At 42.3% G+C, this 22,057-nt stretch overlaps 11 protein-coding genes across 11 annotated transcripts; 4 read left to right on the forward strand and 7 right to left on the reverse strand.

Moving 5' to 3' along the window:
• Window positions 1–175: 175 nt before the first annotated feature.
• Window positions 176–2,804, reverse strand: TOT_030000360 (DNA mismatch repair protein; the record flags this gene model as incomplete). The annotated part of the gene is made up of 10 exons (XM_009693103.1): window positions 176–350; window positions 384–697; window positions 729–816; window positions 899–1,548; window positions 1,648–1,909; window positions 1,953–2,245; window positions 2,290–2,424; window positions 2,456–2,529; window positions 2,559–2,645; window positions 2,678–2,804. The coding sequence occupies 10 exons, from the start codon at window positions 2,802–2,804 to the stop codon at window positions 176–178; spliced, it is 2,205 nt and encodes a 734-aa protein (XP_009691398.1).
• A 451-nt stretch (window positions 2,805–3,255) lies between these two features.
• On the forward strand, window positions 3,256–6,554 carry TOT_030000361 (cell division cycle CDC48 homologue/transitional endoplasmic reticulum ATPase; the record flags this gene model as incomplete). The annotated part of the gene is made up of 8 exons (XM_009693104.1): window positions 3,256–4,032; window positions 4,183–4,471; window positions 4,675–4,959; window positions 4,990–5,544; window positions 5,632–5,700; window positions 5,771–6,022; window positions 6,138–6,453; window positions 6,491–6,554. The coding sequence occupies 8 exons, from the start codon at window positions 3,256–3,258 to the stop codon at window positions 6,552–6,554; spliced, it is 2,607 nt and encodes an 868-aa protein (XP_009691399.1).
• Window positions 6,555–6,629: 75 nt separating this feature from the next.
• On the reverse strand, window positions 6,630–9,249 carry TOT_030000362 (aspartyl-tRNA synthetase; the record flags this gene model as incomplete). Its single annotated transcript, XM_009693105.1, has 10 exons — window positions 6,630–6,691; window positions 6,867–7,353; window positions 7,387–7,634; window positions 7,747–7,987; window positions 8,050–8,103; window positions 8,174–8,286; window positions 8,380–8,459; window positions 8,539–8,644; window positions 8,726–8,917; window positions 9,015–9,249. 10 exons carry the CDS (start codon window positions 9,247–9,249, stop codon window positions 6,630–6,632), a joined length of 1,818 nt encoding a protein of 605 aa, XP_009691400.1.
• A 108-nt stretch (window positions 9,250–9,357) lies between these two features.
• On the reverse strand, window positions 9,358–9,863 carry TOT_030000363 (60S ribosomal protein L34; the record flags this gene model as incomplete). The annotated part of the gene is made up of 2 exons (XM_009693106.1): window positions 9,358–9,529; window positions 9,601–9,863. The coding sequence occupies 2 exons, from the start codon at window positions 9,861–9,863 to the stop codon at window positions 9,358–9,360; spliced, it is 435 nt and encodes a 144-aa protein (XP_009691401.1).
• A 315-nt stretch (window positions 9,864–10,178) lies between these two features.
• Window positions 10,179–10,965, forward strand: TOT_030000364 (conserved hypothetical protein; the record flags this gene model as incomplete). Its single annotated transcript, XM_009693107.1, has 3 exons — window positions 10,179–10,587; window positions 10,622–10,750; window positions 10,805–10,965. The coding sequence occupies 3 exons, from the start codon at window positions 10,179–10,181 to the stop codon at window positions 10,963–10,965; spliced, it is 699 nt and encodes a 232-aa protein (XP_009691402.1).
• On the reverse strand, window positions 10,962–11,465 carry TOT_030000365 (hypothetical protein; the record flags this gene model as incomplete). The annotated part of the gene is made up of 1 exon (XM_009693108.1): window positions 10,962–11,465. One exon carries the CDS (start codon window positions 11,463–11,465, stop codon window positions 10,962–10,964), a length of 504 nt encoding a protein of 167 aa, XP_009691403.1.
• An 87-nt stretch (window positions 11,466–11,552) lies between these two features.
• Window positions 11,553–12,443, forward strand: TOT_030000366 (hypothetical protein; the record flags this gene model as incomplete). The annotated part of the gene is made up of 3 exons (XM_009693109.1): window positions 11,553–11,626; window positions 11,799–12,093; window positions 12,228–12,443. The coding sequence occupies 3 exons, from the start codon at window positions 11,553–11,555 to the stop codon at window positions 12,441–12,443; spliced, it is 585 nt and encodes a 194-aa protein (XP_009691404.1).
• Window positions 12,444–12,568: 125 nt separating this feature from the next.
• TOT_030000367 (hypothetical protein) lies at window positions 12,569–12,679 on the reverse strand (the record flags this gene model as incomplete). Its single annotated transcript, XM_009693110.1, has 1 exon — window positions 12,569–12,679. One exon carries the CDS (start codon window positions 12,677–12,679, stop codon window positions 12,569–12,571), a length of 111 nt encoding a protein of 36 aa, XP_009691405.1.
• A 5-nt stretch (window positions 12,680–12,684) lies between these two features.
• On the reverse strand, window positions 12,685–17,876 carry TOT_030000368 (conserved hypothetical protein; the record flags this gene model as incomplete). Its single annotated transcript, XM_009693111.1, has 12 exons — window positions 12,685–13,378; window positions 14,347–15,123; window positions 15,157–15,588; window positions 15,640–15,730; window positions 15,897–16,438; window positions 16,559–16,695; window positions 16,762–16,906; window positions 16,967–17,094; window positions 17,159–17,366; window positions 17,405–17,502; window positions 17,544–17,660; window positions 17,727–17,876. The coding sequence occupies 12 exons, from the start codon at window positions 17,874–17,876 to the stop codon at window positions 12,685–12,687; spliced, it is 3,519 nt and encodes a 1,172-aa protein (XP_009691406.1).
• Window positions 17,877–18,222: 346 nt separating this feature from the next.
• TOT_030000369 (conserved hypothetical protein) lies at window positions 18,223–19,417 on the forward strand (the record flags this gene model as incomplete). The annotated part of the gene is made up of 5 exons (XM_009693112.1): window positions 18,223–18,463; window positions 18,495–18,671; window positions 18,709–18,818; window positions 18,848–18,988; window positions 19,106–19,417. The coding sequence occupies 5 exons, from the start codon at window positions 18,223–18,225 to the stop codon at window positions 19,415–19,417; spliced, it is 981 nt and encodes a 326-aa protein (XP_009691407.1).
• A 158-nt stretch (window positions 19,418–19,575) lies between these two features.
• On the reverse strand, window positions 19,576–21,957 carry TOT_030000370 (uncharacterized protein; the record flags this gene model as incomplete). Its single annotated transcript, XM_009693113.1, has 10 exons — window positions 19,576–19,743; window positions 19,881–19,965; window positions 20,048–20,315; window positions 20,370–20,461; window positions 20,597–20,757; window positions 20,819–21,001; window positions 21,073–21,163; window positions 21,206–21,353; window positions 21,416–21,527; window positions 21,859–21,957. The coding sequence occupies 10 exons, from the start codon at window positions 21,955–21,957 to the stop codon at window positions 19,576–19,578; spliced, it is 1,407 nt and encodes a 468-aa protein (XP_009691408.1).
• Window positions 21,958–22,057: the final 100 nt, after the last annotated feature.

Here is a 22,057-nt window from a genome sequence, read left to right on the forward strand (position 1 = left end):
TTATTCGATTCCTGAACATGACCTTCCATACTCATCTTTTTACATTTATTCTGTTATTGTCTGTTTCAAATGCTTTTTTGTGCTACTTTCCGTAAAACCTCTTAATGTGTGAGGGAACATACAATATATTACACAATAATTTTATTTTATACATTAAATTAAATTTATATTCAAACTACTTGTTTCTGTTGAGTAGGCTGTCCAACTGATTATGTGAGATCAGGCATTTTATGGAAGGCCTTCCGTGTGGGCAGTTCCACGGGTGTATTAGCAGCGACAGGTTCCTAATGACGGTTTTCATTTGCACATTTGACAGTGGATCCCCCAGTCTTATTGACGACTTACACGCCCTAAGAATCCATTATTTCTGGCTGTTTTCCCACCTCGATGCCAATATATTCCACACCTTCTGTGGTCTGGGAATCGAGCCCGTTCCCCAAATATACTCGTTCGAGTTCGCCTTCTCGACTTCCTCTGTGCTCGACAGTTGGTTTATGAAGTCGATCAGGTCATCTTCCTCCAGTACTCTCCCTAGTACCTGCGGATACGTGTGCACGTATATTCCCTTTGCCATGTGGTCTTGGGATCCGACTGACATTTTAATTTCAGGGTCATTGTACATCACCAGCTCAGTTTCCTTGCTGATTGTTGTGTCAAATCCGTTCAGAATCAGCAAATCCAAGTGCTGTTCCGCCACCTTAATTCACATTAGTTTGATGTCCAATTACCTGTGTTAGAAACGGCGATAGTTCTATCAACTTCGGGTTTATTAATCTTTGCTTATTTATCTTCACTGACTTGTTTAAGTTTTCAAACCTACAACGTGTTTATTGACTGTCAATTTCTATGCACATATTAACCCATGTTCATCGGATGTGTGCCTATCATAAATACTCACTTTGCCTTTTCGTCCGCTGCGTGCTGGTCTATGATATATATAGAGTAGTTAAACTCCGAGTTAACTCCTGGGAAGTTTAACTTAGTGATTATGAAGCTGTTGTTGAATTGTCCCACCAGCTTCATGTTCCTGAATACCTGCGGGTCCAGGAAGTTGTGGTCGTCCAGCCCATCCTTGTTGATATCCAGTGGCTCCATCAGTTGCTGTGAGTTCTCGTATGGTATGAACGGCTTATCATCTCCGTACAGCAATTCCTCCTTTATTTCAAGCAGCTCACTGTCTACATCCTCATCATCATCATCTTCGGCGTTATCGAGGAACTCCGCCAATGTGTTCTCGGGTGAACTACCTGTGTCTTCAGAGGTATCTGACTGTATTTCATTCTTCACTGCATCATCTGTAGCCACAATGTCATCTACCAATGCTGCTCTTTTGGGTTCATTCTGAGACTTATCTTCTTCCAATTCTCTCTTATTTTGACTTTCATCTTCATCCGATTCACTCTTTACCTCAGGAACTGTTAATGGAGATACTTCTCCAGCCCTTTCAGCTGCAACCGCATCTGATTGCGATAAGTACTGTGTCAAAATTTGAGAGTGTACTTGCGATGAGCTAAAATTTTTCGGCTTCAGTATTTCGTACAATTTATTCTGAGAATTTACATTAGCTTGCCTATATTATCTAGGTCCTAGCTGCCGTCTCATACTACGCATACTATCTATGAAATAAATACTATGGCTACTAGTTACTTTGAATGCTCTGATTATGTAATCTTCTGACAACAGAAACGCTGAGCGTTTATCCGGGGACAGGTTTATGTCCACCTTATCGTAATCTATTGTTAAATTCAGTATAAACGATGGCCTCGGCCTACTTGAGAAGTGGCTGAATACTGCTGCTATTGAGTTCTTAAACTTCGTCGTCTTCGCTATCGGTCTCTTGTTAATATAAAAATACTCAAGGTCCCTTGAGCCTCTCTCAACATACGGGCTAGATATGAGTCCTTCGATCCTAAACGCAGTTGTAAAACAACTTGGTGTAAACTATGTGATACCTCCACCTGTTGTCTGCCATGTAAAAGTCTATCAGCTTTGACGCAAAATCTTGCCCAAAGATCTGTTCAACCACCGACCTTATGTTTTCGTTAGATCCTGAGGTCGAGAACAGAGTCGAAATGGTGTTATTCGACACTGAGGTGAACTTAAATCCAATATTCGGGTTAATCAGTGAGTACTGCTGAATTTGCGATACTGCTTTTGAAATCTGGTTCTTAGAGTTCTTCACCAGAAGTCTTTGCCTAACTGCATAGTCTTTAAAGAGACCTCTAACCCTTACACACGTTCCAACCTACACATTTTTATGTGCTTGTTTATCTATATATCAGTACTAACATTCGTTGCCACTGGATTCTTTGATACTAAATTGCCATATGAATCATATTTAAGGTGCCATCCGAGGTCACTTGACTCAACTCTGGTCTCAACTTCCAGGGAACTCAAATTACATAGTGAGTACAGGGCTTCCCCCTAAAACAGGATAATCGAAAGCACAAAATACTCTGAAGCCGAATGTCGTAAGTGAGGAAAAGAGGTCCTCGAACCTCTTAATTTTAGAGGTCGTGTGCTTCGAGGCTACACATTTACATTATAAAAGGACATACCGAGGAGTTCAAAGTCAGACTCCAAAATCCCAGATCCGTTATCAGAAACTTGTATCAGATCGGCTCCACCGTTGTAGACTTTTATTTCTAAGAATGAATTGAGTTCAAGTTCACAATACCAATTTGAGTGGATAAAGCGTCTATAGAGTTCTCAACGAGTTCTCTGATCACACAATTTATCGAGTTAATGACCTGCAATGACCTGGTTATTGAAGACTGACTGTCTTCTATGGAATGAAGAGCCATATTATAGTTATTTCTGTTGAATTCAGAACAGGTTCACATGAAATAGTTAAAATATGATTTAGTGAATAGCACATGATGTGTATCAAACTATGTGTTTGCACAAACTTTTAATATACAAATTATTGTAAATATAATTTAAAATTCTAAAATACAACATTTATTGAGTAACAAAGAGGAACATACTGGTTATGGGAACATGGTGTAAGGATCGATTCCATATACACAGTATATATTAATTTTTTATTAACACATATTTAATGTAGTCTAATTGTTTTGTAAACAGAATATAATACACCTGATGATTCCATTATTTTTATTTGGAATCTTACGGCGGGACATAGAATCTTCCAAATTGTTACTTAAATGGCTGTTTGTTTTATAGTCCTTCCGAGAATCGACATTTTATTTTGTTTAATCATGTTTGATACTGAGATGATTTAAGTGTTAAATAATGTTCCTAAAATTGGTTTTTAAAATTTTCTTATTTATTTTTATTGCCATAAACTCGAGCCCATTCACTTTATGCTTGAATACAAATTGGAATAGACACACACGTTTTCCAAACTCCATATTTAATCGAAAACTTTCAAACAATGCGTTAGCAAGAAACAGGGATAGTTTTGCCCTCATTCCTTTCGAATCGAGCTATTTTGGATTCTTCAAGAAACGGAAGCCGAGCGGATTCAATATATTTAAATGGGCATCAGACAACAACGGTGAAGAAAAGAAAATTGCATCGGATGTGGTTACTAACGCAGAAAATGTTCAAACCAGTTGCACACCTAGCGGAGATCCCAAGTGTAACGATAACACATCAGTGTATCAGAAGATTTTAGAGGGGTCCTCGTCTAACCTATTTCTGTTGAGCGATACATTTGGAGGAAATAATGATGTAAATGTAAAAATAGGGAAGGAGCAAGCCAACAGGCTGAGTTTGATGACAGGTGATTTTGTAAGAGTGCGAGGAAGAAGAAGAAAGGAGACGATATGTGGAGTGGATGTTAAAGAGGAAATTAAGAGAAACGAGGTAGTGTTGCACGAAGACGTAAGAAGGAATCTGAGGCTGAGGTTGGGAGACGTGGTATCAATAAATAAGATTAAAAACATACCGGACGTAAAAATAGTGTATGTGTTGCCATTTAAGGACACCATTGACCCGCTGGTTAAGCAGTTATCAAACCAGAATGAAGAATACGATGAAAAGAAGGTGAGAGCAGTGCTGAAGAATGTGCTGTATGACTACTTCTCAAACGAAGTGACTAACGGAAACAGACATCCAGTGAGACTGGGTGACCACTTCACACTGTGCGTAAAGGTGAATGGAGCAAACTCAGTGGAACTGGCAACGAGCAACGACGAAAACTACGTAAAGCTGGAGTTTAAGGTCCTGAAGATAAAAACGCTGTCAAAGCAGTTTGAGAACCTGCTGGTGGACACTGACGTAGGCTTCATAGTGGGAGACAGCATCATAGACCACAACGGACCCTTTTTATCGAGGGAACACGATGATAAGAGCTACGGAGAGATAGGATACGATGATATAGGCGGGATGACAAAGCAGCTGGGAAAGATAAGAGAGTTGATTGAGCTGCCGCTTCTGCACCCAGAGCTGTTTACGACAGTAGGAATCAGTCCACCTAAGGGGGTGATACTACACGGACCACCAGGTATTGTATTTAGTTTTAGGGATTAGTGCTTATTACCATAGTAGTTAACCAAGTGGTTATGTTAGTGGTTAACCTGGTAGTTATCTAAGTAGTTATGTTAGTTATTAAGCTAGTTATCTAAGTAGTTATGTTAGTTATTAAGCTAGTTATTTAGTTGGTTGTCTTGCATTTTATACAATTGGCACTTGATAACAATTGAATAGGATGCGGTAAAACACTGGTTGCAAGAGCAATAGCAAATGAAACTGGAGCAAAGTGTTACGTTATCAATGGACCTGAAATCATGTCGAAAATGGTGGGAGAATCGGAGGAAAACCTGAGAAACACGTTCGAAAACGCAAGTAAAAATGGACCCGCAATCATATTCATCGATGAAATCGACTCAATAGCAGGGAAGAGAAGTAAGGTGCAGGGGGAGCTGGAGAGGAGGCTAGTGTCGCAACTGCTGACACTGATGGATGGAATAAACACAGTGAAGGCGAATAAAGGTTAGGATTTGAGTTAAAAGGTTGTTTTAGGACTGGTGGTAATCGCAGCAACAAATAGAATTAATAGCATCGACAACGCACTGAGGAGGTTCGGAAGGTTCGACAGGGAGATCGAAATGGCGAGCTGCGACGAGAAGGAGCGCTACGAAATCCTGAAGGTGAAGACGAAAAACATGAGGCTCGACTCGGACGTGGATCTGCACAAGATAGCGAAGGAGTGCCACGGATACGTGGGAGCGGACATCGCGCAGCTGTGCTTCGAGGCGGCGATGAGCGCAATCAAGGACAGCCTCAACTCGTCAGTGTACCTGCAGTACTACTGCCCGGACGAGATTCCGCAGGAGGTGCTGAACAGCCTGGTGGTGAAGAGCAAGCACTTCGAGGAGGCGCTCTCGCTCTGCAACCCGAGCAGCCTGAGGGAGAAGATCGTCGAGATCCCGGAAACGACGTGGAACGACGTGGGAGGCTTGGAGGGCGTGAAGAAGGAGTTGATAGAGACCATACAGTATCCACTGCTGTACCCGGAGAAGTTCACAAAGTACGGGCAGTCGTCGAACAAGGGAGTGTTATTCTACGGGCCACCGGGTATTGTATATGGGTTTAGGGATTAGTTGGTTATTTAGTTGGTTGTCTTGCATTTTATACAATTGGCACTTGATAACAACTGATTAGGGTGTGGTAAGACCCTTTTGGCCAAAGCTATCGCACACGAATGTAACGCAAATTTCATATCAATTAAAGGTATTTTGATTTTGGCAGATAACATATTGCAATCACCTAAGGCGTTATGATGGTAACTCATGATGCGTAGGACCTGAACTGCTCACGATGTGGTTCGGAGAAAGTGAAGCGAACGTAAGAGAGCTGTTTGACAAGGCAAGAGCCTCAGCACCATGCATACTCTTCTTCGACGAAATAGACTCCATCGCCAAAGCCAGAAGTAGGAACGGAGTATCGGGGCAAGAAGCAGCTGACAGAGTGATTAACCAGATTCTCACTGAGATCGATGGAATCAACGTGAAGAAGCCAATATTTATAATAGCTGCAACTAACAGGCACGTTTGTATATGCACACGAGTATTAGTACGCAGACCACTAAAGGAACTGCGTGTCTCCTAGTCATATTTTACACGTTGCACCGTTAAATGAATGCTTTAGACCGGACATTATTGATCCAGCCATACTGAGGCCCGGGCGTTTGGGGAAGCTGATATACATTCCTCTGCCGGACGCAAAAAGCAGAGAGAACATTTTCAAGGCTGCGCTGAGGAATTCGCCAGTCTCTCCAGACGTGGACATAGCCGAGATGGCAGACGCGCTGGAAGGCTACTCAGGCGCCGACATTGCCGAGGTCTGCCACAGAGCCGCCCTTGAGGCGATCAGGGAGAGCATCGAGGAGGAGATAAAGAGGAGGCGCCCCCTCGAAAAGGGCGAAAAGGACCCGGTGCCGTACATAACCAAAAGGCACTTTCAAATCGCACTCAAAAACTCAAGGTACTTACGACAATCACTCCTATCCAATCATGTTTAGGAAATCCGTTGAAAAGAACGACATTGAATTGTACGAATCCTTCAAGAACAAACACGCAGTTTAATTTTAAAAATATACACTTTTAAGCTCATATTTAGAGTATGCATCATATTATCGCCTGTTGTTAATCGTGGTTAAGTTAGGGAGTCAGTCTTTTAGGGTCCCTAGGGAACATTGAAGTTCTACGAACGTTTCCGAGTCCTACGAGTTTAATTGGTTGTAATTAGGTTAATATACACCGATTGTGGGTGTATTGGCCATAAATGGGAACAAATATGTCGACAAAGGGCAATCTGAATTATTAACTGCAAGTAGTGCCACAGTAAGGCTCAAACTAATAAAAAACTAGCTAAGAGCGCCAATACAACAAACTTACCCAAAAAGAGCATTACCACTCTCTCGAGGCCAATTCCTGAGCCTGCGTGTGGAAAGGCCCCGTACTTAAACACGTCCACGTAGTCCCTTATCGTGTTCACGTCCAGGCCGCACTCCCGCGCCCTCCTCTCGAGCTCCGCAGAGTCGTGGATCCTCTGGGCTCCTGACAGTATCTCCTCTCCCCTCATGAAGAAGTCGTAGCTTCTGCTCAGCTTCAGGGGCTTTGCGCCCTCCTCAGTTCCATTGAGCACTGCAGCGCTGCCATCCTCGTTGCTGCTGCTGCCAGCGCCTGCATCGTCTTCGTACTTGGGCATTGTGTAGAAGGGTCTTGCGTTCAGCGGGTAGTCGTAGACTATGTAGTAGTCCGTGCCGTACCTTTCCCTCACCAGCTTCCCCAGCAACTTCTCGTGCTCAGTGCTGAAGTCGTAGTCGTTCAGGTCCTCTGGTATCTCCTCGGCCACTTCTGAGCTCCTCAGCATGTCGGCAGCCTAAATGATTGCGTGTTATGCGTTTGCAGTTACCTCCTGAAATGACAGCTTCGGCGTCTTTTCTATGAATTTGAAGCGTGTGATTGACGGGTTGCACTTGTAGAAGTAGTCCAGCTCCGAGCCGCTCTTCTTTGACAGTCCTTCGAAGACGTGCTTCAGCATTTCGTCGATGAGGTCAACCACTTCCATGTAGTCGTTTTTGAACTCCATTTCCAGGTCGAGGCCCACGTACTCGCACAGGTGCCTGTGCGTGTTACTGTTTTCTGCTCTGAAGACTGGACCTGAGGGAACGTTAGTTGCGTTCAACAGTGTTGCATCAAGACAACAATGTTAACAGTGGAACACTTGTTGTGCCCCGGTATAAATGCCCGTGTAACTGTTACTGCGACTTACCTATTTCAAACACTCTCTTCAGGTCTCCGCAGATCGCCATTTGCTTATACAACTGTGGCGACTGCGCCAGGCACGCGTCCTGGTCGAAGTACTTAAACTTGAAGACTGAGGAGCCTCCTTCGCTCGAGCCTCCCAGCAGCTTCGGCGTGTGTATTTCTATGAAGTCCTTAGAGAGCAGAAACTCTCTGTACAGCTGGCACACTTGCGACTGTATTTTGAAGATCACTCCGTTCAGGAAACACTAAATTATTTGTTAATGCCTCAAACAACGGCTTAGCTGCCCTAGGATCTCCTATCACTCACCCTTAAGTCTAGAGCTCTGTTGTCCAGCCTCGTATCCTGATTTACTCTTATCACCTACGATTATCAATCAGCGCGTTAATGAATGTGCTTTTAATACTGATATTAGTACTGCTAGGGGACATACACTTGGATTCTCCATCATCTCTTCGTTGTCCGTGTTGTTTGCGTCTCTCAGTAGAAACGGCAGGTTCGGTGATGATTTCGACAGGCAGAAGACCTTGCTTACGTGCAGTTCATCTACATTTTTATGTACTTGGTCATGTTGTTATACAACACATATATGTGCTCGTCCGTCCATTAATCAACTTCATACTCCTAAGCTATACTTACTTGCTGAAGTGGTTGACAGTATCGGCGAGTTTGGCACGACCACCTTTCCGTACACATCAACTACCGACTCAAATGATAGCCTGAGCGTTAATTAACATTCATAAACACATCAAAACAAGTTCAACTTGTATAAAAAATACATAATTGCTTATTTCTTACGATGATGCCCATTTAACCATGTCCTTCGTGTTCTCTTCCGACTTACTATCTATTACGCACTGCAAAAGTTCCCTCTGCTGCCTCAATACTAAAAAGCACAGTGCACCTGTACATTTATGTGAGTTTTTTGCTTTATTATTTGCCTTTTTAGCGCAAAAATAGTTGACGAATGTGTGTATTTCCTAACCTTTCCCTCTTAGTTCGTGTACTCTTCCTCTGAGCCACACGTACTCACTAACGTGGTCATCCAGATCTTTTATCTCGAGGAACTCCCTACTCGGTGCTTTGTTGAACCGGAATGGGACGTATCCAAATTTATCTGTGGAGAAGTCCGTCACCGATGTGTTCAGCAGCTGCTGATTCTTAAGATTCTGTTCCTCTGAAGATTACGTTATAAACTATTTACATAGTTAAAAACATACGACTATAATCAATTCAGCCATTGTGAATACAGATATATTGACTCAGATTCTTACCTCGTGCTGTTAATTTTGGCTTTGATTCTGCAGGTTTTGCTGTATTTGCTACTGTATCGGCCATGTTTAAATACGTTTGTGACAATTTACTTATGTTCCTGATAAATTCAGGTCTATTTATGAACAAATTCTTTCCTAATTTTATATTATATATACAGTTTGTTAGTCGTACGGTTGACACTTGTTTGGCTATATGTAGGTATATTAACATAAGAGTGGCTTCTCTTAAGTTCATAACATTTACATAAGCTCCTAATTTATGAAAATATATATCTTTACTGAATAAATATTAGTATTAACTATGTAATGGGGAACACGAAAGAAACCAAATTACTTAAACAATTTATGCCTTTGAAGCTGTTTTCTTCTTATCTGACTTTGTTTTTGCCTTTTTAGTTTCTGTTTTCACTGCCTTCTTGACTTGAGTCTTATCTGCAGCCTTTGTTTTGTGTTCTCTCTCCTTAACGACCTTCTTAACACATTTCTGTTCCTCCTTCAAAAAAGCGCGAATGATTCTGTATAACAGTTAAGATAGTGCGATATGTCTCTAATTATGTTGTTGATAACTGCTGTGATAATTCATTACCTGTCCTTGACACATGTATGGCAGCGTGATCCACCATAAGCTCGAGATACTGTGCGCTCTCTCCTCTTCAGCGTCTTGAAGAAATGTGGTCTGACGGCTGCTACACCTGCCAATATGCGCTTACAGTCTCCGCATCTCGGTCTCTTTCCAACCTTTTTTACGTTGTGGAGAACTAGTCTAGCGCCTGGAGTTTTAACTCTCCTAACTACGTTAGAACGGGTTTTGTATGTATTTTTACGGCGATATTGGACTCTTTGAACCATTTTAAATATGAATAACTGGGTTAATTTTAGGGTTATTGATGAACTAATATCAAAAAAACTGATTGGAAAAAATGTGGATATCTTTTAATAACGTAACACCACACCAGACAATCAATTTTATTTGGCAAATCCGGAACAGAATACTAATAATAAATATAAATTTATTTATATTTTGACTATTTTAAATACCCGGAATAATTATATAATGGGGCTCTAGTCTCATCCTTAGTGTTCGGAGATTCAGGTGTTAATTATTTCGATGATAATTAGGTTAACATACTTTGTATCACTATGGGTTTTTAATTTGTTATTTGTATGTATAATTCCGACAAACACATTGAGTTCAATCCCCCGTTTGAACAAGAATCTCAATACACACTCATTATTTTTTCAAACGTTAGATTTGGTGAAGGTAGTTCCGCTCTGTTCTCACCGATGTTTAATTTTATTCAGGTTTTCGGCAGAATCAGTGAACCTTCTTTGATCGGGAGCGTGATTCCTTCCTCGAAGGAGCGCCTGGGTTCCAATTCGAGCGTTAAAAAATTAAAGTGGAAGTCGCTGTTCGAAAACGAAGCTGAGAAGCTGAGCCTTGACAGATTCAGCGAGAGACTGAATAGGTGTGTTTTCAGCTGGCCTCTGGACTACATGACCAACCGGACCGCCCCGTTCCTCATTCCGCTCAAGTTCAGGAATAGATTTAAAATAAAGTGTAAATGTTTCCCAAGTATCTGCCTAAGTAACTCATTCTGAAACTTTAGTCAATATTGGAGTGTACAATGAACTCAAGGCAAAAGTGGCCGAAAAATTAAACGTTGAAAACGCAAACATTAGCATTTCACAGCTGAACCAATTCATTAAGTCTGAGCCCATAGATAAGGAGTCAATAGGTATTTTGTATGCAGTTGCCTATCATAAACACGAACATGCTAACTCTAAATTAGAATCGACGTTTAAGGCACTAAGTGGCGAGGAGAACCTGCTCACGCTGGAGCACATCATGGCCTATATTCACTACCGGTCGCCGCTGGTAGAGATGATTAACTGGAACTGCTTCATATCGTCGCTCCCAGTGGGCCCGGACGACTCTTGGAGCCAGGTTTAAATGGTCTCGGACGCTATCGTCATTTTGCATTTTTTACACACCTCCTGGGTATCCGACACTGGCTCGAACTCGTGACCAAAAGCGTCACAACTGTCCTCTGAGGCCCTTAAACTAGGGCCAGCTGATGATGCGGCTTTAATTTTGCTATTTAATTCACTCTTCTTCATATTCCTCTTTGTTTTCGTCGTCGACTTCTTGACTGCGGTGATGCCTTGGTGGTGTGTTTGATTGTGCTTAATTAGGCTGGATTCCAGCTCCAGTATTTGCGATATATTGTACAGTCTCATGGGAGCGTCGTAGCCCCTAGGGTTGTCCACGAGCCTCAGAGTTAGGCCGACTAGCGGATTCTTTGCGATTTTGATCGATTTGGCTTGTACATCGGATTCGAACCTCTTAGATTTGGTTTCATCCACCACTTTAGATATATTCGAGTGCAAATCATACGTGTTTAACTTGTATTTCTTTATCGCGTTAGATTGTGATATCCATTCTTGGGTCATGGGCGAACTGATAATGAAGGAGACGTGATATGGTGTTCCAGAACAAATATTAGTGTATGTCAGTTTTTCTTCATTCCAGATTTAATCATGATTCACCTTGTTCCCATTTTTGCCATTTTCCTGATCGCATATTCTAACGTTTTAAATAAATTTTACTCGAGGTTTGCCGTTTACCTATTTAGTATTTATTCCCTGATAAACTAACATATTTCACATCTTCTATTCAATCATCAATTTTACGTATTCGTATGCATATTTATTCCCATCTATACCAGTGTTTCACACAAATATGACGCTCTACTCCCATTATGTTGATTCTGACTACGTTTTTAGGAAACTGGTTCACCTGGGCTGTGGACTCGTTATGGCGAAGATCAACTACCCCAACGTGCCGCTGAAATACGTAATATTGACCATCGCGGCAGTGTCGGTGCTCGTCAGCTTTGTTAGGCCGTTCCCGTTCGGCAACAAGAACGACATCGGCATAATATCGTACAATCTCACCATAATCGCGTTCATTCTGATGAACTTGCCGATTCGAATTCTACTTCCCATGTTCGTGGTTGACCCGATGGCCTCGATCGTTGGATGCAATATCAAAAGCCCCGTTTGGATACACACTAAAACGGTACCTCTTAATTTAGTAAATAGCTAATTGCAGTTAAATAGCGCTTAATTACCACTAATTGTAGTGACTACACGTAAATAGAGGCAGTTTATCCTCAGCAATAGCTATAATACGACCTTTTAACAGTGGTGTAGGTTTTCGGCAGTCTGGCCTGCTTCTTTTTCTCAATGATCACGCTCTACTATGTAAACAACATTTACCACCGCCTCATTTTAAGCGTCATTCTCACGCTCACTGAAGGCCTGCTTGAGTATTCCGACAACGTCGGCATCATTTTCACGCTCACCACCTACTACTTTTTGGCCACCAAGTACAACTATCCAATAGACTTGGACTTTAAACTTCTGTGAAGTCTTTGTGTAAAATAGTCTCAGCCGCTACTGCTTTAAACGGAGAGCGCATGCTAATTTGTGTGCATTTGTACTATGCGTGTACATGTAAGCTTAGAATATTAGGAGGTTCACGTATAAATGAATTAACCGGTGGTTTTGCGTTGCGACTGATCGGCAACGAGTGTGTTCGTGTTCCGTGTAGTGTTGTTATTTTCGACAAGGGTGTTTAGCGACGCTCGCTCGCTAAATTGCATTTAAATCATACCATGTCCGATATCGATTGCACCAGTGAGTCCGTGTCCACCGGACACTCACCTTCAGGGGGCCCATTGAGCAGAATCGCGACCTTGCTGATGTCCAGCAGCTCCATTGGGAGCGCCCCCTTCATGGGACTTTGCTGCAGAGACGGCACCGTCGCAAACTGGAGTGAGCTGCGTTCGCTGGGCGAGAGGCCTGGCGAGTTGTTCGTTATGTTGTTGATCGACGCGCCCGCCATCGTGGTGGCGACGGCCGCGTGGCCGCTTGCGAGCGCCGGCAGGGGCAGGGTCTCGGTGGACTCGCGGGTTCTGGGCGCCGCGTCCAGGCACTCCGGGTCGCACGCGCTCAGCAGGCCGTCAATGCCGGGCTTAACCAGGCCCTTGAGGTGGTTGAACACCCTCGCCTTCGTCCTGAAGTTCATCGTGCTCTCGAAGTTGAGCACCCGGTACGCGCACACCTCGTTCCACCTGCGGTCCATGAAGTTTTCCTGGAGCACGCGCAGCGCCTGGATGAGCCTGCTGGTGCGCGCGAAGCTGTAGATGCACTCCAGCACCTCGAAGTTCGTGTCCAGCACGCAGTGGGAGCGTTTCCAGTGGTTCAGCGAGTTCACGTAGAGGCTCCGCAGGTACTTCGCCCTCAGCGCCTTCAGCTGGTAGCTCTTGTCCGTGATCACCAGGTCCTTCCTGCTGAGGCCGCTGTGCTTTGCGTCGTTGGGCGTCTTTATGCACGCCAGGTACGTGTACACGCTCTCGATCTTCTTGATCCAGGCCCTGTTGTACGACGCCACTTCCACCCACCTTCGGTAGTACTCGTCCAGCAGCCTGCTGTTGACTCTCTTCCTCACGAGGTTGAACCTCGTTCTGTAGTACGCGTTTGCGTTCATCACGCGCAGGCCCTGCACTATTCTGTCCTTGTTGATGTCCGAGAGTCTGTACAGTATCGAGTACAGCTTCTTGTGGTTCATTATGATGTTTTCGCACTCGAGGTGGTACTTCCTGTTCGACTTGATAAGGTCGTAGAACTCCCGGATCGACTCCTTCGTCCTCTCCGCCTGCCTCTTTTCTATAAGTCTGGTCAACTTGTATGTGAACGCCAGCAGCCTCAGTACCACGAACGTCCTCGTTGTTATCGTCCTCCTTTGGTATTCACTCAGCTTCCAGTACTTGTACATTCCGTTGAAGTGGTGATATTTTACGTTGTACTTGTGGTTCTCTTCTATTTGCTCCTGTGCTTCTGACAGTCTTATCATCTTCCTCGTGAGCTCCATCCAGGTTATCAGGTATTTGCTTGCCGTACTCGTGTAGTAGTGGCCACTCGCCATCAAATCCATCTCTCTTTCTCTAACCGTAATTCGGTAGTGCTCATACCATCCATTAAAGTACACGTTCAGTACCGTGTCATTGTAGCTAAGATTATTGTTATTACTGTTATTATTGGTGTTACTACTATCAATGTTGTTGGTATTTAGTGTTTTTGCTATTTAGTGTTAGTGTCGTTGCTGCTATTAACGTAAATACAATTACTATTAGTGTTGTTGGTAATAAATAGAATAGTGGTTAATAAACTAAATAGCCAGGCCCCTCGTACTAACACATGTACACATGTTATTTAATTGTAACTAATACCATCAACAGCTACGCACCTTTTTTGTATCATCTCGTACTTGTGCCTTCGCTGCAGCGCCGATTCCGTGTGCTCCTTCCACACTTTCATCGACTTCGCCATCAGGCTCCGGTCCTTCTGCCTCGGGTCGATCACCTTGTGCAGCCTACTCAGCTTGTGCCATGCGGTCAGCGACGCGTATTTCAGTATCGTGTCGCTCGTGCCGCTGATCGTCGCGCCCAGCTCCTCTCTCCTGTTGTTCAGGTACGCCGTCGACGTGAACCAGAGCTTGAACGACTTCACGAGGACGTTGATCCTGTTGAACTCCAGCGCGTCCCTCTTGATCTTTGAGTACCAGAGGCTGAAGTTTTTCCAGCTCGTGAAGATCCGCTGGTTTCTCAGGTATACCGCCACCATGCTCGCGTGCTGGAAGTTCTGGTTGTTCTTCAGGAACCTTATCAGCCACACTCGCACCTTCGCGTTCAGCTCCACTCCCGAGTACCTGCTGCTCATGTACGTCAGGTATAGCAGCAGGTATCCCAGCCCCTTCCTGTTCAGCGCCAGGCTCTCGATGTGCTCTGCGAACCTCCTGTACTTCTGCAGCTCCATCTCCTTCCTCGTCTGTATAACTTTTGCTGTCAGCGCCACCCACTCTTCGAAGAACGTGATTTTGGTGAACATCTTCGACATGTCCTTGAACGTCTCGTAGTACTCTGCGTCAGTCGCCTTCTTCTTCAGCTTCGTCTCCGTCGTCGTCCTCCACGTCGTCAGCATCTTCCTCTTCTTGCTCACCAGCAGCTTCAGGTTGATTATTCTCCACAGCGGCAGCTTCAGCAAGCTGTAGCCGCTCAGCGTCTGCCCTTCCGCGTACCCACTACCATATGCTGCACTGCTACCTCTGAGCACGCTGTTGAGCTTAAATATCTCATCTAGTGCCAAATACTGCAGCAGGTTCGATATTTCCGTCGGTATTGCTTCAAAGTAGTGCTGCAGCTCCGACGTGTACGGGCTCTTCTGTGGCAGGTACAGCAGCCTCGTCTCGTGCAGGAGCAGCGCGTACCTCGACTTTATCGACCCCAACTGCTCACTCGTCAGCTTATCCATCAGCTTATTCACCAACTCATCTTCGTTCTTCGAGAAGTACGAGTGGTACACCTCGTTGAACTTCGACTTGAAGGCCAGCAGGTACAGCAGGAACGACAGGCACTCACTCTTGAGCGGCTTTGTGCTCGCCAGCAGCATCTTCACGCTCACTCTGCCATTACTCAGCGTGCTCGTGGTTGCTTCTCCTGTGTTCTCGTTACTAAACCCCTCTCTCTCCTCATCGGCGTTTAATATTGATGCGATTAGTGACATTTTTCTCGCGTGATTCGTCCTTATTACGTCATGAATGCTCTTAAACACTTTGGACGCCAAGTATGCATCATAATTCTTCGATATCAGCTCTGAAAATATTTATTGCCAAGTACTTGTTAGTGGTTAACATAGCCTTAGTTGCTAGTTGCTACTATTAAAGCTAGTTGCTAATCTGCCACTATTGTATGACTAGTTGCCAATCTGCCACTACTATAACTACTGCTACGACCTAGCCATTGCATTAATTACTCTTACCGTATTGTTTTTCCAGTCTCATCGTTTTCACTATTGCCTTTCTGAACGAGCTGAAGTAGAGCCTCTTCAGACTCGCGTTCCTGCTTTCGTTGAACTGCTCCAGCACTTTCATGTTCCTGTTCTCCTTCTCCGTGTACAGCCTCAGCATGTGGTCGAACACGTACGAGCACAGGTACCTGTTGTAGTTCATTGCTGCCAGCGACCTTTTTTCCCCCTTCCTCCTCCTCTTCACTGCGTACTCGTACAACGATCTTACTCCTCTGTTAAACAGCACCATCTTGGTGAACCTTTGCGCCTTAAGGTCATTCTCCAACTCATGTTCAATTATCTTATAGTGTTCATACAGCTTCTTAAATGAGCTTCTTTTTTGATTAATTTCCACTATGTTTCCCATATTTTTTATCAGCGTCCTTATCCACTTTCTACTCGTGTGATATTCGGACATTTTAGTCAACACTCTGTCCTTCAGGTGCCTGTTCATCTCACTCGATACCAGCCGCTCCTTCTTGCTTAACAGCATCTTGTAGTTAGCGAATTGTTTCCTAAGTGCAATTATCGTCAGTTACCAATATTACGTAATTCTACTCTATCTTTTAACACGCTTATCGCCTCAATTGTAATAAACTGGATACCATTAACCATAAAAGCTACCTATAACTTACAGCTTATTAAATGATTTCGACTTTATATTATACTTGTATATGCTACTTGATATCTTATACAGTGACATGTATCTCCAGTGTTCAAAATACTTTTCAGCCAACACCAACTTAATCTTCTTATCAAGACATACTTGCTTCTAAAGCGCCCGTTAGTCATATATCACTCATTACTGCAACTACCTACATCTATCAACTGTCCTTACCTGTAATATGTTTGTGTAGAAGGCGTATATTTGATATAATGCTCTCTTCTTCTGGTAATAGCGTACGAATTCATCCAACATACACACTCCTACTCTCTGGTTGTAGAAGTTAAATATTCTGTTAAACGCCCGGTTTTTGAGCATTCTAAAAGCGTTTTAGTCGTTCATTCGTCTTCTCCGCTATCTACCTGTTTCTAGCACCTACTTGTTGTGGTTATTCGTCAGGTCAGCTTCACATAAGTCCAGCCTCTTATACTTCTTCGTCAACTCATTCCATGGCAATATTATGTTACACGCTATGTTTCCTTTTATTATTAACACCAGCCTCAACAGCTACGTGTTATTTATTACTTGCGAATTAAGTTTTTTCTTCTCTTATCTACCTAATCATTCTTACTTTGTAGTTCTTCAGACTCGACTGTTTTTCCAACGTTTTAAATGCTTTCAGGCACTTCGACGACAATGACGATTCATAATATAACTTTGCCCTCAGTTCGTTGTTTTTGACTTCGTTCAACGTTAAAACCTGCACTCTCCATCTTTGTATGAGCTGTTTCATGGAATAGTCTTCTGCGTACTCCATCAACTCTTCGTACCTTTTCTTCCTACACATCGTTATCTTTCGGATCTGCTTCTAAACTACCTTATTGGCATCAAAAACGAGTTTAACACTAATCTACAATAATGTTTTCTGCTGTACACATCTGACAGTGAATCCAATACCGAGTTTCGCACCGAGTCCTACATTAGTGCTAATTAAGTCGTATTCAAACTCAGCTTACGTGGTATGCTATGACCAGGCATCTAAAGGCCTTGTTCATCAGTTTCCTTTCCAACGGGTGAATTGCCTTTCGGATGTGTATGTTTTCACCATTGCTGTAGTCAAATGACGAACCGGCCTAAACGTATATGTACATATATTTTAATGGTTGTGATTTCATTCAATATACTATCTATAACTATACCGTGTTCGGGTTAATTTCGTGGAACAGCGAACTTGATTGATCTTCTGGCCCATAGCCACCGACATTCAGGGTGGAATCTCCGTTATTTAAAAAATTATTGTAAAACGGTTGAGTGTCGTCATTATAATTTTCATACGTTAAAAATCCCATCTTGTTATCAAGCTTGTGATCTTGTATTAAAAATAGATTTAAAATTTTTTAAGACTTACATTACTATGTGTACACACCTATGTTATATTGATATAAATACAGAGGATTTGAAATCACAACATTTTACATTTAAAATGCCTACTTAAAACTAGCGGTTTGAACCGATAGCAAATACAAAATAAATAAAAATGGGCACTATTGTAGTTGATATGCCCTATCAACTAATATCAGATTTATAGTATTTTTGTATATTAGTCCCCCGAATTCCACAATTCAACTGATTCAAAATTAAATTGCTTGTTGTATAAATTAATGTTTGTTGTTTTCTTCTCTAAAATTAGATAAAATGAAGTATATGTTCGACACTCTAAAATTAAACGGACGCAAACTCGCCAGTTACTCCAATATTTGTTCTCCGTTTGCTGTAAAATATTATAATCTAAATTATCGCAGATTATACTCTGGCACTAACGACGTTTCTTCCATGCTTGAGAGGAAGAATCTCTATTGGTGGCAGTTTAAACTGTTCTCACTTGTTCTGGCTGGCATCAGTTCATCGTACTTGGGATATGTTTTCGTCAAAAGTGGTACGTGAAAATCCTTTTATTTTTGCTGTAGACTATGATTTTGAGCGCTTCAAGGCCAAGTTGGTTTTAAATTGGAATTCCTTGATTTACGACAACACATTGTCTGTTAAATACAAAGCTCTGCTTAATTCACGCTTCGGAACTTGTCTTTCAAAAGAATTGAACGACGAGTTGTGCAAATACTTCTTAAATATTGACCTCAAGAAAGGTACGTTATCAGGGGTGATGTGTGCATTGTCGTTCAGAGAATGGGTTTAGGCGCTCAGATGCCATATGCTTCCTCTCGGAGGTGAACATAGACGAAAAGAACAAAGTAGTCGAAGCGTTTGTTTCAAAGGGCCAGGGGGAGTCCCGGGTATGTTCGTACGTTCTAACGTTTTTTAGGACCACAAGCTTCTTTCCGGATGCACGCTGAACGAATTCGCTCAACTTGTCGAGGCTCTGGTTCTTGAGGAGAGGCTGAAGTCCAACAATGAATTTGACAATCAGCTGCTGGCGAAGTTGGTGGATATGAACATCAAAAATGTAAGTCGTGCACACATTCGTTAATCACTTTAAGGGCTCTTATTTTTACTAGGTTTATCTATATTTTGTTGATTATATATAAGAATATAAAGTGCATATATGTTTTTCCTGTTTTAGGAGGTTAAATTGGACTGCCCCGCCTCGAATTACAGGATGAGCAATCCTCTGATAAGTGGAGTTGCCAGGAAGATGTCCGACGAGGTCGCCAAGTACATCAAGGACCACGAGCACGAGCAGCTGTACGTCGAGCTCAAGGCCGACCTTGAGCGGAACGTTCAGCTGAAGAAGAAGCTCGAGTCTCTTTCCAGGAGCAGGAGGCTCACTGCGGCTGAACACAAGAGGCTGAACTCCATAAACGAGGAAATCGCAGCCATCAACCGGGAGATGGCCAGACTCAGACACCAGCACAGGAAGCTGTTTTTTATGTAATACACACGCATACAAATTTGTTTTCACCTGTTTTCTCGCTTCGTATTCAATTAGGTGTGTGCCAGTATGTACAATTAGCTGAAATCTGTGCTGATACTAATGTGTTAATATAGATGTCTACTTCTATGTTAGTGTGTATTTCACAGTTCTATAGGAGGTTATGGCTGCTTAATGTTCACCTTCAGAAACAAGCACATAGGGCATTGGTGTAGCTCCTCTTGAATATAGACGTTGCAGTACTCGCAGAACCAACTGTCACAACTAGGGCATCTGAAGCCGACGTTGTTCCGTAGGTTGCAGCTGGAGCAAGTAACTTGTGTGTTTTCCTAACAAAGGATTAAAGCACTTAACGCATTTGTGAAACGTATATGTTTCTTTATGTACACATGGTTGTAATAATAAGACAGTTTAACCAGTTAGTGTGTGTAATACTTAAACAGTCGAACTAGTTAGTGTGTGTAACGTACTTTGATGAATTTTTTGGGAGGTATGAGGTGATGAAAAGCCCTTGAAATATCTGGTGGTGATACCAAGTAGATTCCACAGCACTAAGAATATTTAAAGTACTGGTGATAACACTGGTAATTCTACCAATACTAGTAACATCAGTATGTAAATGCTAGTAGTCACTGGCGATTGTTATGGTCAATCGCACCAATCAATATAAACGTCCTTACCTTACACTTAGTTGGTATGTAACACGATTTACTGTGGCACTGTGGACATATGTACGCCTTGTTTACTAGCGATGAGTGGCATACACACAGTGACACTGTTGCTGTTTTCTTCAGGGGTGGAAAAGCCACTTTTAGGAGCACTGGCTCCATCCATTTTTTCCTAAGCGAAATAAGTTTATTCCAGACAATGCTTACAGGTAACATATATATTTGATCGCTCACTAATAACTGAACACGGCATCTAGTATTTCAATAACCAAATGCTTAAAAGGTACTTGTGCTTACCATGGTGGAGGTGATGTGTAATTGTTGAGTAGGTGTTTCAGGTGATTTGCATCCCTTGCCACCGAATAGTTGCCTCCGGTTTCTAGGCAAATATTCTGCAAGTTAATATTAATTAGTTGGTTTTACAATAAGGGCTGTTGTACGAAACAATTGCTTAGTTTACCTATGTTTGTACCAAGTGTTACTGTATGGTTTTCATACCTTGAGGATGTATAACTCTGGCGATAGCGATATTGAATTGATTGTCAGATTGTTTTGTTTCAGCTTCTCGAGTGTTACGAGGATGTTTCCTGCGTCGAGCGTCCTGTTTGATCCGAAAATGACCAGCACCTCTCTGGTGCTGTAACTCGGCAGTTCATACAGCATGTTCAGGCACATCTACGCTTACTTGTTAGTTCCAACTCGTGAAATACTGGGTATCTATCAGCGTTTTACTTACTTCTAGGCCGTTTTGAAGTGACGACGGGCCATCGGCTCCTTCTTTTAGTGAGTTTCCCAATAACTCCAGCTGCTCTTCTGGATTCGTTCCCAGTTGACATATCAAGTTTGCCACTTTATTCCTCATGACTACCATTCCCAGCTGTGTGATGGGCCCCTTGCTGAACAAATCCTTGACGAACTCCTACAGTGTTACTTATCACCTGTTCAATTTATTCTTGTTTATTCAACTGTTATTAATCTTTTTACACTAACCTTGAGTGCTCCGAATGAGCAGTAAAGTCTATCTGGCTTAAAGTCCTTTTCTAGCATCGTTTCACTCATATCAAACAATATGACCACATTCCTGCGTACCTCATTAATCCACTACTCTCAAGTGCCTGCGTACCTTATGATGCCGCGCTTTGAGATCACGTCAAGGGACTCAGACGGATGTTCATTCTCTCCTTCGGGCTCACTGTATATTCTACTCTGTGGCTTTATGAACTGCAACTCTCCGTCCTTGTCGACCAACTGCTCCCATGATTTATCGAAGTCTACAGGTATTTGTGAGACCCGTTGGTGTGTAACGCAACTATGTAAATAAAAGGTCCATTACCTTGTTCCCAGGCATATTGCTGATATGCTTCATCGTCGTTCTCATTTTTTATATCTAACGACTGCTCAAACTCATTCAGAAGTTCCTCTAGTAAATACTTATTTGCCTTATTCTCAAATGACATTTGATCAAATGTGGGATTTTAAAAATACTTTAAAATGGAGGAATCCATAAGAATAAATAATTTTACACAAGAATTAGAGGTTAGCATTCAATTTTCAAAAAAGATTACAGCAAAATCAACGATTTTGTGTAATCAGAAGAATAATTTTATATTTTAAAAAAAATTATTTTACAATGATGGTATTATTTAATTATGATGGTAATTATGTTTTTCCAATAAAGAATAGGTGTATTGGTGTAATAAATTATATAAAATTACATATTACGCTAAATAGGTGAGTAGTCATTAAAAAAAATAAACTTTTTATTTATCATAAAACATTAAGAAATTCAAAAATATTGGAACAAAAGGCACAAGTATCAATAAAAGGGGAAGGGAATAGATTGAATATCTCATACACACTTGCATCAACCCCCATCACTAACAATTTGTAATCTTTTTCATTGATTTGTAAACGTTTTACTATAATGATGTTGAGTGTATGATATTTATTGAATGTTAATCTTATATATTAGGGC

This window comes from Theileria orientalis, chromosome 3 (assembly GCF_000740895.1).
Source record: "Theileria orientalis strain Shintoku DNA, chromosome 3, complete genome".
NCBI lineage: Eukaryota > Apicomplexa > Aconoidasida > Piroplasmida > Theileriidae > Theileria > Theileria orientalis.